The sequence below is a fragment of the Salvia hispanica genome, chromosome 5 (genome assembly GCF_029641045.1).
Source record: "Salvia hispanica isolate PSC_SH4W2 chromosome 5, Shi_PSC_v1, whole genome shotgun sequence".
NCBI classification, from domain to species: Eukaryota; Viridiplantae; Streptophyta; class Magnoliopsida; order Lamiales; family Lamiaceae; genus Salvia; species Salvia hispanica.
In genome coordinates, this window is record NC_142696.1 from 42,399,633 (window position 1) to 42,411,737 (window position 12,105).

General features: G+C 38.8%; 3 protein-coding genes across 3 annotated transcripts; 2 read left to right on the forward strand and 1 right to left on the reverse strand.

The window, feature by feature from the left end:
• The first annotated feature begins 1,287 nt into the window (after positions 1–1,287).
• LOC125186542 (putative disease resistance RPP13-like protein 3) lies at positions 1,288–4,332 on the forward strand. The gene is made up of 2 exons (XM_048082922.2): positions 1,288–1,878; positions 1,948–4,332. The coding sequence occupies exons 1-2, from the start codon at positions 1,438–1,440 to the stop codon at positions 4,192–4,194; spliced, it is 2,688 nt and encodes an 895-aa protein (XP_047938879.1). The 5' UTR covers positions 1,288–1,437; the 3' UTR covers positions 4,195–4,332.
• A 244-nt stretch (positions 4,333–4,576) lies between these two features.
• On the reverse strand, positions 4,577–9,188 carry LOC125186543 (uncharacterized). The gene is made up of 5 exons (XM_048082924.2): positions 8,465–9,188; positions 7,774–8,031; positions 6,821–7,063; positions 6,524–6,673; positions 4,577–6,408 (listed from the first exon to the last, which is right to left on the reverse strand). Exons 1-5 carry the CDS (start codon positions 8,903–8,905, stop codon positions 5,188–5,190), a joined length of 2,313 nt encoding a protein of 770 aa, XP_047938881.1. The 5' UTR covers positions 8,906–9,188; the 3' UTR covers positions 4,577–5,187.
• A 215-nt stretch (positions 9,189–9,403) lies between these two features.
• Positions 9,404–11,074, forward strand: LOC125187038 (WAT1-related protein At2g37460-like). The gene is made up of 6 exons (XM_048083547.2): positions 9,404–9,604; positions 9,677–9,742; positions 9,818–9,934; positions 10,015–10,408; positions 10,524–10,675; positions 10,765–11,074. Exons 1-6 carry the CDS (start codon positions 9,423–9,425, stop codon positions 10,922–10,924), a joined length of 1,071 nt encoding a protein of 356 aa, XP_047939504.1. The 5' UTR covers positions 9,404–9,422; the 3' UTR covers positions 10,925–11,074.
• Positions 11,075–12,105: the final 1,031 nt, after the last annotated feature.

The window sequence follows — 12,105 nt, forward strand, 5'->3', positions numbered from 1 at the left end:
AGTGCCCAGGCTCACTTAATAAAATTTTCTCCAAATTTTCAATTAAAAAACAAATAGTTGGTTGTTGTTAGAGATTTTTAATTTATAAGGAATCATTCGATTTTTCATTAATTATTGTTCCATATAGTAGTATCTTTTTTGCAAACAATGAATAATACTACTATTATCCTATCTCTTACTTTACTCTTTCTCTATTTTAAATATTTATTCTTATTTTACTCTTTCTCTATTTTAAATATTTATTCTTATTTTTTCAAAATGAGAGCAGAAAATGAAACGATTCTATTAACATACTCTTACTTTACTCTTTCTCTATTTTAAATATTTATTCTTATTTTACTCTTTCTCTATTTTAAATATTTATTCTTATTTTTTCAAAATGAGAGCAGAAAATGAAACGATTCTATTAACATAGAAGGAAGGGAGTATTAGTATACTCTTTCTTATTTTATTTAGTCTCTATTTTTACTTTAATTTTATTTCTTTTTAACACGAGTGCAGAAAAATGAAACGACTCTGTTAACATGAAATAAAAAGAGTAATAGTTTTTAGTATAATGATAATTACGTAGAACAGAAGTAACCAAGTTGGAGTAGGGCATAAAATAATGAGAGAAATTTTTGTAAGCACATCGTATCATGCCTAAAATAATCATAGTTGCTAACTTTGTTAACTTCTTAAACCATAAGGAAGAGAAAAGTATTGCCAATTGATTTATGAAATTCAATTTAGTTGTTGGATTTCGGTTTTGCGTTTAATTGAAATTTCAAATAAAGTCACATATAGTCCTACATTATTTTATTTTAACAATTTTTATAATAAAACATAAAATATATAATCTCGACTATTTCACATTTATTCATACCTTATTCTTTCTCTATTTATTAAACATTAGTAATTTCTTAAATTTGGTGAAAGAAAAACTGCAGTAACTTGAGACAAAAATTTAAAATAAAAAAAAATACTACTTATTATAATTATTTATTATTCTTACTTTACTCTTTCTCCATTTTAACTATTTATTATTATTTTTTCAAAATGAGTGCTTAAAACGAAACGCTTTTGTTATTGTGGAACGGAAGGAGTATATATTTTGATTCAATTTGATTTTGAATCTAAAATAATGACTACTAGTGCTATGTTTGGATGTAGCAAAAATGAGAACCAAAACTGAAATGCTAAATCAAACAATGGTGTCAGCATGGGCCCAGGAAACGTTCTTAGTTGTTACCGACGACGAAGACTTGCTTTTAGGGTCGTCGCCTAAATCATTCCGTCGGGAAATTTCGTGGAAGCATGAGGAATCATTTTGGACGCGGAAGAACCACGGGAAGAGTAGTTTCTTGCTCGCTTTGAGATTTATAAATATATAGTTTTATTTTGACTGAATGTACAAAAATAGAGATTGAAAAAAGGAAAAAGGAAAAATAGTGAAAAATGGCGGATGCTGCAGTAACATTCCTGCTGGAGAACGTGAAGCAGCTGGTGGTGGAGCAGGCGAGTCTGGTAAAGGGGGCGGAGGGTGAGCTGAAGCAACTGGAGAACGACCTGGCGCTGATGAATGCTTTCTTGATGGAGCATTCCGACAATCAAGACAATGGCCCCATCTTCATGGAGTTGGTGAAGCAGATAAGGGAGGCCGTCTACGATGCCGAAGACGCCCTCGACACGCTCACCCTCAAGGCCAAATCTAAATCTAAACCCGGTGGCATTCCCAGCCTCAAGACTCTTGACTTGGCCAAGAAGGTCAAGGAGCTTAGGCTCCAACTCAAGCCTGCATTTGATAGAGCCATGTCCAACTTGAAAGGCCCGGCCCAGTCGGTCGCCGATGGATCTGCTTCCACCCTAGGAACATCCCATCACAATATACTCAAAAAGGTACTACTCCATTCTCAACTCTTCTTTTCCTTGAGTTTGTAAGCTGATGGGTTATTTGTTTGTATGCAGACAACGTTGGTGTTGAGACAAGACAATGTAGTGGGTTTCGCTGATCAAGAAGCCATTCTACTCGAATATTTGAGTGAAAAAACAGAGCAACTTGATGTTATCTCCATCGTGGGCATGCCTGGTCTTGGCAAGACCACTCTTGCCTATAAAATCTACCGTGACCCCAAAATCGAATTTGAATTCCCGGTGCTGATTTGGGTGTATGTTTCTCAGGAGTTCAATGTGAGAGAGGTGTTCCTCACCATTCTCAAGAAGTTCACCCGCGAAGACATGTCTGGCAATAACAACATCGAACTGACCCGACTAGTCCGGTCTCATCTGGAGAAGGGGAGGTTCTTACTCTTCATGGATGATGTGTGGACTCTCGAAGACTGGAGGGAAATCGAAGCTGCCCTACCAAAGAACAATAAATTGGGTAAAGTTCTGATAACCAGCCGTTATGAGAGAGTGGCTAAACAAACAAACCATAACAGAGAGCCCCACAAGCTACGCTTCATGTTGTTCGAGGAAAGTTGGGAGCTCCTCCAATTGGAGGCATTTGGTAAGGGCAATACTTGTCCTAAGGAGTTGGAGGGGACCGGACAGCATATAGCCAAGCAGTGTGGGGGAGTGCCTCTAGCTGTGGTGGTGATCGGAGGAACTCTTTCCGATAAACAAGACAGGAGAGAATGGGAGAAGGTGTCCAAGAGTGTGAGTACCTACGTCCAAGAAGATCGGCGCACTACACAAATCATCTCATTGAGTTATAACAAACTGCCACATAACTTGAAGGATTGCTTCCTCTATCTAGGGATGTTTCCTGAGGACACCGAGATCTCGGCGTGGAAGCTCATACGCTTGTGGATTGCAGAAGGATTTATACAAGAAAAGCCGGGGAGGAGCTTGGAGGAAGTGGCGGAGGACAACCTGGGCGATCTCGTAGCCAGGAACCTAGTCATGGCTGAGACAACCAAGGCCAATGGATACGTCAAAACTTGCCGTGTCCACGACATGATACGCGAGTTCTGCCAGAACGAAGCCTCGTTTGCAAACAAGAATCTGTTCCAGGAGGTGAAGAACACGAGGCATGGGGTGTTGGATCCTGCAATAACCGAGATAGTGAAGCGCCGCCGCCTCTGTATCCATTACAACGTCATGATGGAATTCCTCCACAACAAACCCAAGGGCCCTAGAGTCCGCTCGTTCGTTTGTTTCTCCAAGGAAACAATCAGCTTGCCAACAGAGCACACTGAGTCAATCACCAACGCTTTCGATTTACTTCGGGTTGTCGACGCCACTTCACTCAAATTCACCAAATTCCCCGCTAAACTCACCAAGCTGATACATTTGAGGTACATTGCTCTCTCCGGCAACGAATTCAAGGCTCTACCCGAAGGCGTCTCCAACCTCTGGAATCTACAGACCGTCAAGATTGACACCACGTCACGCGAATTGGAGGTCAGAGTGGATATTTCCAAGATGGCGCAGCTAAGGCATCTGAAGACGAAAGCAGCTATCAGTCTCAAGGAAATGAGATTGAAAGGAAAAGGCGGAGAGAATCTACAAACACTGAGCAGATTGTCAGCCGAATCCTGCACCGCAGAGCTGTTCAGCAGGATCTTAAACCTCAGGAACTTGGGGATCCGAGGGAACCTAAACACTCTAGTGGATGCGCCGTACTTGGGGAAATTGGAACTACTTGAAAAGCTGAAGCTAGTGCACGACCCGTTCTCCATCACGGGGGAGAAGAAGGAGCTGCATCGATTCCCTCATCTTCACAATCTCCCACCGAACCTAAGGATGCTGACGCTATCATACACTCAGTTGGCTTGGACCCAGATGAACATACTAGGAGGCCTGCACAGTCTGGAGGTGCTCAAGCTCAAGGAGATGGCGTTCAAGGGAGGGCGTTGGGAAACTCAAAGCAGCGGCTTCCCTAATCTCGAAACTCTACACATTGCGCGTACCGATTTGGAAATATGGACTGCTGCTTCAGATGAACCATTTCCCAAACTGAAGAATCTGATATTGAAGAACTGCGAGGGACTTCAAGAAATCCCATTTGCAATAGGGAAGGGGAAAAACCTTCAGCTCCTGGAGATTGAACGTGTGTCACCAACACTAGTTCAATCTGCCCAAAAAATCGCATCTGCCAAAATCGAAAAGGAAAAACAAGAAATGCAAGGTGGGGAAGTAAGAGCCAGAAGGGGTGGATTTAAACTCAAAACTTCTCCAGGGGATGCATCATCTTCATCAACCTCAAACTAATCCACCACCTATCTTAATTATATCAGTCTCAAGGATTTTCGTAGCCTTGCCAAAAACAGGGTCTCATCTTTTTGTACTCAACATGTTATGGATGGAGATGAGTTAGTATTATATCAATATTATATAGTTTTAACGCAATTTAGTATACTATGGTTATACCCCTTATTTACAAATAGTATTACGTTGACGTCAAGATGAAGAACATTTCATTTTTCAAGGATAAGCTTTCAATATACACTTGTTAGATCCGAATGCTAAAGTTACTTGAGAATATTGATAAACATTAACATCATTGGAGTTGGGACTAGAGTTGGCAATTAATTAATATAATTGCATCATGATCATCCAATGTAAGGTACTATCATGTATGTACAATTCAAGATGTTTATATCTGCATCATTTAACTACAATATATAAATGAATCAATCAAATACAAGCCACAAAATTGTACTACCAAGGCAAGATCACCAGCTACAACTACAAGTGCACAACGCACAGTAAAAAAAATGGAAAAAATCACAGAATGGGCAAGAATTTCAAGCAAAAACCAAAACCTTATTATCTCAGAATAAGCTGTTAAGATGCAGACTAGGCGTGGATTGTATTCAGCAAGGTCAGAAAGTCGGAGAATAACTCATACCTCCATGCTTTGATATCAGAAGCATGTTTTTATCTTTTAGATCACGTTTCCGATATGCCTGCCCAAAGGAAAGAAAATGGCATGAGATCTTCAGTGTATAGAGGCAGAGGCCCTTCATACATGAACAGCAATCCTGGAAGGTACCATACTCTAGCCACAAGTTGGATGAGAAGGAAAACTAGAAAGATCACAAGTATGACCATCTTTTTGTTAATTTCAATTGTTGAACTCAAGATCTGGTTCCCTTGTTATACTAGCCAAATACGTTGGGTGCTGTCATCATTGTTACTATCCAGACTGGATTTCCATAGCTCAAAGCCCAACATTTATTTTTGGCTTCATGAGACTTTACTTCAGCAGGATTCTACGTGATCACCTGACCTCTTTGAAGATTCAGTATCTCCTCTCACATCATCCTCCTCAGATAAGGAAATCATCCTTTTACTGGGTTTCCTTCTGTGTCTATTCTTCCCCTTAAAAAGTCCTAAACTTTCATCATCTTGTATATCATCTAAAGACCTACCACTGTCAGGAAGGGAAATTTCCATCTCTCTTCCATTTGTGTAAGCACAATTTCCTTGAGTCTGAGAAATTGACACATCAGTCACATTTTTCTTTGCATCACTTGTATCATCGTCAGTTGAAGCTATAAAGATATTATCATTACTCTTTTTAGATGAACTGTCATCGACAGACCTATCAATATGAGACACCGAAGGGCCATCATGAGCAGAATCATGGTCACTACAGCTTGTATTACTATCAGATGATGCCACTGAGAATGATTCAGCAGACAGCTGCAGAAATTCTTCTTCTAAGTTGTGTCGTCGATGTAAAATATCCTCCTCGTAATGAGGTGGAGATGGCGGCAAAGTTGAGGAAGAACGGGACCCCATTATATTATTCATTGCAGTAGTTGAAGGGACATACATGTTTTCTGCACTCGAATTATCCCCTCTGGGCATTTCAAGGGAATCAAATCTCAAGTATACAGCATCTGCAGGAATATTCCCTTCATTGTTTAAGTATCTCAGCTCTTCCTGACTCTCACTAAAATTCTTGAAAACAGATCTGTCCCCTCCAGAATGGCCCATGAACAACCTTGAAGACCTTGAAGATGCTTCGCTGATTCGATCAAAATACTGTTGAGCACTGACAACCGACGTATTTGCAAAGGATGTCTCGGATCCTAGAAGGATTGTGCTGCTCTCATCCCCAGAAAGCTGAAAAGAGTCGGAGAGGTACCTTGAGGTCTCGCCTTGGTCAATGTCCTCTGTCTCACTGTTCAAACACATCTCTTTATTTCTATGTGATATGGTACTCCTAAATCTATTGCCATCACCAACAGTTTCTGATGTTTGATTCATCCATTCATGAAATTCTTCCAACCACATAGAAGAACGATGCTTCTTCAAATTTTCAATTCTTTCCATCAAATCTTCAATTTCAGCTTCTTCTTCTGTATGCACAGTTTCTCCTTTGCTCTCAATATCATCATCACATGACACTGAATCTGGGTCAACAATATATGTGCTTCGCTCATCATTCTCAATACATGCAACACGTGAACGCCTCTGAAATCATCAAACAAAAGTAATTAAATATTGTTAACAAATTTCACAACTCAGTAAATGTCTGCTAATAATATTTTCATAGCATTAATAATGATACCATTTAGCAGTTTCTTACCTTCTTTGTATGAGAATCTTCTTCTAAATCAGCTTCATAACGGATGGGTGAATAAAATCCAAAGCTTGCAGGCTGCTTCTGCCTACTTGAAATTATTATTTTCCGCTTCCAATCCTCAAAAGCAGATATTTTCTTCTCGTCCAGCTTAAGCTACGGCACATGCCAACATATCAGTTATTCAAGTGAACAAAAGAGCAAAAATAGTTGAAATAAGTGCTCCAATAAATAAGAAAAAAGTTTATTTAATGCATATGCTATCGAGTAATAACAACCTGAAAAAGGTCACCAGCGACTTACTAAATATGGATGATAAATAAGGCTGAAAACTTTAGCTCGGAACCATCGGGCATAGCAAAGAGGATTTCCTTCTAACCATAAGTTCTGAAGAGATGAGATACCAGCAAGAACCTCTATCTCAGAAAAGTTAGAAATGATATTGTATGAAACATCAAGCCCTTGAAGTGATTTGAGATTTTCAATGCCATGCAATGAAGTTAAAGCATTGTTTCTCAGCACAAGCTTAACAATCTGACAGGGGACCTGCACAAATCAGCATTTAAAGTGGCTCTGCCAATTCCCTAGATAAAAGTACCAATACTTTTACAGAATGAACAAGTAAAAAAGCAACAAAAAATGAGTATTTAACTTGAGGCTAGAGCAGGATGTGAGTCCACATTTCAGGTAATAATACAAGAAAATCAAGGAAATAAAAACATCCACACTCCAGCAGTAGGTGTGGCAGTCTCAAGAAAGCGATAGACTATAATAGAATCATGTATACACTGTAATTTTGGGACCCACTTGTTAGATTATACTTATAATAGTACTACAATACTCTGAGTCGAACCATTTCTGTAAGATTTTTATGTTACTTTGAAACAGAATTGCGTTAAGAATAAGATGCTGAGTTGTATGTCTGACCAACTAAGATGATAAATTGATTTCAAGTTCTATTTTGAAAGGATAGACTGGATTTGTTTACTTCACTGTATAAAGCATAAATGATCTTTCAAAACATTGTCCCTTCTTCCATATTGAAGCTATATACCTTCCTTATCTAAGGTGTACAGTTGAAAGTATGTTTTTACTTCTAATATGGTCACTGATTGCCATAACCTTAGGTGAGTCCTGCTAAATGATGTATCCAAAATTTTGGAACTATTATTATCACTAAGAAATCATGTCATCAACTCAACAATGCAAACATATTCTTTTGGCTTGGTTACTAGGCATCTGATTTCAGAAATTACCTCACGTAATGATGCAATACTTCTTAGGTTATTAAATCCCAAATCCACATGCTTCAATTTGGTGCACTTTCTGAGATTATCCATCTTTGCAAACTTGTTCCTACTCAGATCAAGGGTTTCAACCAGAGGAAGCAGCTGCAAAGACTCATCCATGAGAATCAAGTCATTACATGCACATGAAACAAAAGACAACCGGTTCCATTGGGGTGAATTCTTTATGTCCGCAATTCTACTCGCAAATATGTGCCGCAATGCATCCTGAGACAATTTCAATCAATAAATTACGAAAGGTCAACATGACAATAGATCAAACACTGTATCTAGCGGAACTGATCAATACTTGGTTGGTGTGCACTGAGCTGAATGAAAAACAAGGACTTCATTAGAAATTGGCCTAAAAACTATCAAATGTCAACCAATTCTCCACGCATTAATAATAATACACTATAATTTGTCCCATTCTAAAATGCAAAATAATGACATACACCACTATTTCCCCAACATGCTTAAACTACAGCTTCATATTGCACAGCTAAACATGAAAAACAGAAGAAATAAAAAAAAAATATCATTAAAGTTAATCCCCTACACCACGCTAAAAGCAAATTCTTTGATTATCAAACAAGAACTCAAGGTGATCAACGTTGCAAGTAAAATATTTGGCAATCATTATACGAAAATCAGCACTCACAGTTGACTTATGGCATATCAATTTCTCAAGCGTGAACCTCAACTCAAGCAACCCTTTGGCTGCAGACGTCGACAAATCACATCCCCGGAGCTCCAAAACCTTCAAACTGGCGAATGGAAGAAGGGACAGAGGCGTCGGATCCCTGCGGAGGGGCGGCAGCAGAGAAACCACCTTTAACGACGGAAGCAGGCGAAGAATTCTCCGCAACTGCACGAGCGCGCGGTGGTCGCCAAAATCCGACACATAGGCGCGCAGATAATCAACCGGAGCTCCGGCCAACGAGCTCTCCATCTGCCTAAATGCCTCCAGCCTCGATTGCACGTAACGCAAACCCGCCGGATTCAATTTCAATACCAGAGTACCTTCTATCAATTTCTCTGCCTGATAATCAACGAATTTGACGAGTGATTCGAGATATCTATCGCCGGTGACGATCGCCATGGCTTGTAGCTAGGGTTAGAATGATTAAATTAGGATGGGGAAGGGGGGTTTGGGCGGGATCGACTGAATAGAGGAGAGAGCCATGGCTATTGTGTAAAACTGTGGGGGTTCGTTGATTGAATTTGGGGGTGACTAACTGGGAAGATGATAAAGACACGTGGCTAACGGGGCCACTTTTGCTGGGCAACGACACATCTGGCGACGTAAATAACGCAATTGATCACAATTTAACTATCTTCATTCCATAATGGCACCAAACATCTGCTTTCTATTCAAAATTCGAATCATAACATATGCGGTATGCCCATCGTCCATATAGAGAACCAAACGCATAATTACTCCCTCCACTATTATTATTATTATCTGTGACAATGTAGTGATACACGTGGCGCCATTCTCCACCAAAGATTCACATAATGCTCGATTGAGTCATTCGGTGTATTAATTTATTAGTGAGTTAATGCATATAAATTTACTATAAATAAACAAGACGAAGCCAGTACATGCTTGGAGTAGAATGATGGATTGGCAGAAAGTGAAGCCATACGTGTGTGTAATAATCGTACAATTTGCTAACGCAGGTTTTACCGTAGTCGCCAAAGCTGCTCTAAACCAAGGAAGCAGCCATTTCACATTTTCAGTCTACAGAAACGCTTTCGCAGCGGCTATCTTCATTCCTTTAGCCTTCTTTCTAGAAAGGTTTCCTATCTTCTACTCCTGTTTCATTCGCTTTCCTGTTTCATTCATATTGTCTATTCATCTCTTAAACAGGAAAACCAGGCCAACAACAATTACTCTCTCCACATTCATCAAGATCTTTCTACTTGGCATAATTGAGTACGTAAACCACCTAGCTACAAACCTATCTTCTTCTTTTTTGTTTATGTGTACTTACTTGTTCACATGTAACAGCCCGGTAATCGGTCAGAACACCTTCTACGCCGGCCTCAAATACTCATCACCTACATTCACCTCAGCCATATGTAATCTTCGGCCTGCTATGATTTTTCTACTTGCTTGGATTTTGGGGTACGCACTCATATCACCAAACAGTTATTAGTACTACTATATATATATGATGATATTGTCCGCAATCTTAATTAATGCAGGATTGAGAAGGTGAAGTGGAAAGAAATTGGCAGTCATGCGAAGATTGTGGGAACGTTGATCACTTTAGTCGGAGCGATGATGGTGACCTTCATAAGAGGGCGTGCCATAGAGTTGCCGTGGACGCATAAGTCCAACCATGCTGCCACTAGAAACGCTGGCGAAGATCCGATAAAAGGAGCTGTGTTGATCACAACCAGCTGTTTATGCTACTCCGCCTTCTACATTCTTCAGGCAATCACATTGAAGGTGTATCCAGCCGGACTTTCCCTCACAGCGGCCACCTGCACGATCGGAGCAGTGGTCGGAACTGCGCTCACTTTGGTTGTAGAGAAGGGAAATACCGCCATTTGGGCTTTGGGATGGGACGCTAAGCTCTTGGCTTATGTTTATGGTGTAAGGCATCATGTCACTGTTTTTTTTATCACCATGTTAATTTTATGATCTAAAATACTACTAGTACTCCATGTGTTATTATTTTATTTATTAATATTGTGTGATACAATCACAGGGAATATTAAATTCTGGAATGAGTTTTTATCTTGCTGGAGTGGTGATAAATGCTAAAGGGCCAGTTTTCCTGACAGCATTCAATCCTTTGAACTTGATCATCGTCGCAATTTTGAGTTCTTTCATTTTTGCCGAGCAAATGAGAGTTGGAATGTAAGTAGCTATACTACAAAAGAAACGTTGTCGTTGTCTATGAGCGCAAAAAGTGCTTATAGAACCGGTTTTTCGTTTACATTTTGCAGGGCTAGTGGAGCTGTGGTGACTATTGTTGGGTTGTACATGGTGATATGGGGTAAAACAAAGGATCCTAAAGAGGCAGAAAAGATTCAGCTGCCACAGTTACACAATAAATCATCATCAAGCTTCAAGGCCTCACCAACATCATCCCCTAATGTTGTTTAGTGATAATTATTAGTATAATGCTCATATCTCTATTTAATATGGAGTATAATATAACAAGTGCAACACTAGTGTTACGTTGATTCATAACTAGTGGGGTGTTTCATGGCAGAGAATGCATGGAATTATTAATGGATGAGATCAATTTCTTTACTTTTGAGTAGATAATCAATTGAGATTCAAGAAATATATGGAGTCTATGGTAAAGGAGCACTGCCATTTGCAAATGAGTGCAAAAATGGGAAGATGCTGGAGCTCACTGCGATAAAAGTTTACCCACTAAAAGAAATAAGAATATATACCACTAATTATTCCACAACAATCGCACCTCCTAAATATATATGTGTATAAATAGAAACTTTGTAGTGGAAACAATAATTTTCTATGCCCTCATTCACTCTCCAACTCAAAAGTATTTTCGGCTGCACATCACCATGTATATATCTTTGTTTATGTCTGAGACTCAGATCATTAATTTATTTCCACGTGTTTGTAGAATTTAATTCCTTAGAAAGAATTGATATGATGAATCAAATAATAAGCTCGTTTTTATCCATAGCTTTAATTGATTTTAGGACGTTTGCATAAGCTAGGAATGTTAATGTAGCCCGCAGTCTGTGGGCTGATCCGAATAGCCCGTCAAATTTATAAGGTTAGGGCTGAAAATTTATAGTCCGAAAAAATTACAGCCCGATTAACCTGCACCCTATTAACCTACAACCCGCCTGGGCCGGACCCGAAAATCTGATGGGCTGTCCCGGAACCCGATAAAATTTCTATCGTTCTATTTGTTTGACTCTAATTCGACCCTTCATTTACTAGATTACTAAAAAAAATAACTTTCAATTTTATATACTAAATATATAAATATATTAAATTTTTATCAACATAATAATAGATAAATAAATTAGAAACTTTAAATTCACTAAAAATATATTTAAATTTCTAAAACATGCTATAAAATTTCTTGATGTTTATGTTTTATTTTGCATATATCTCAAATATTAGTATTTGATCATGTTTATATTTGAGTTAAAGCATATATCTCAAATTTATCATAATTAAATATTTTACATTTTATATATATAACTAATTTTCACTGTTATTTATTGGATTGATCGCATGTTAATTTTATCTGTAGAAACCCGATTAACCCGTTGGGCTAGCCCGAAACCCGAGTTTTT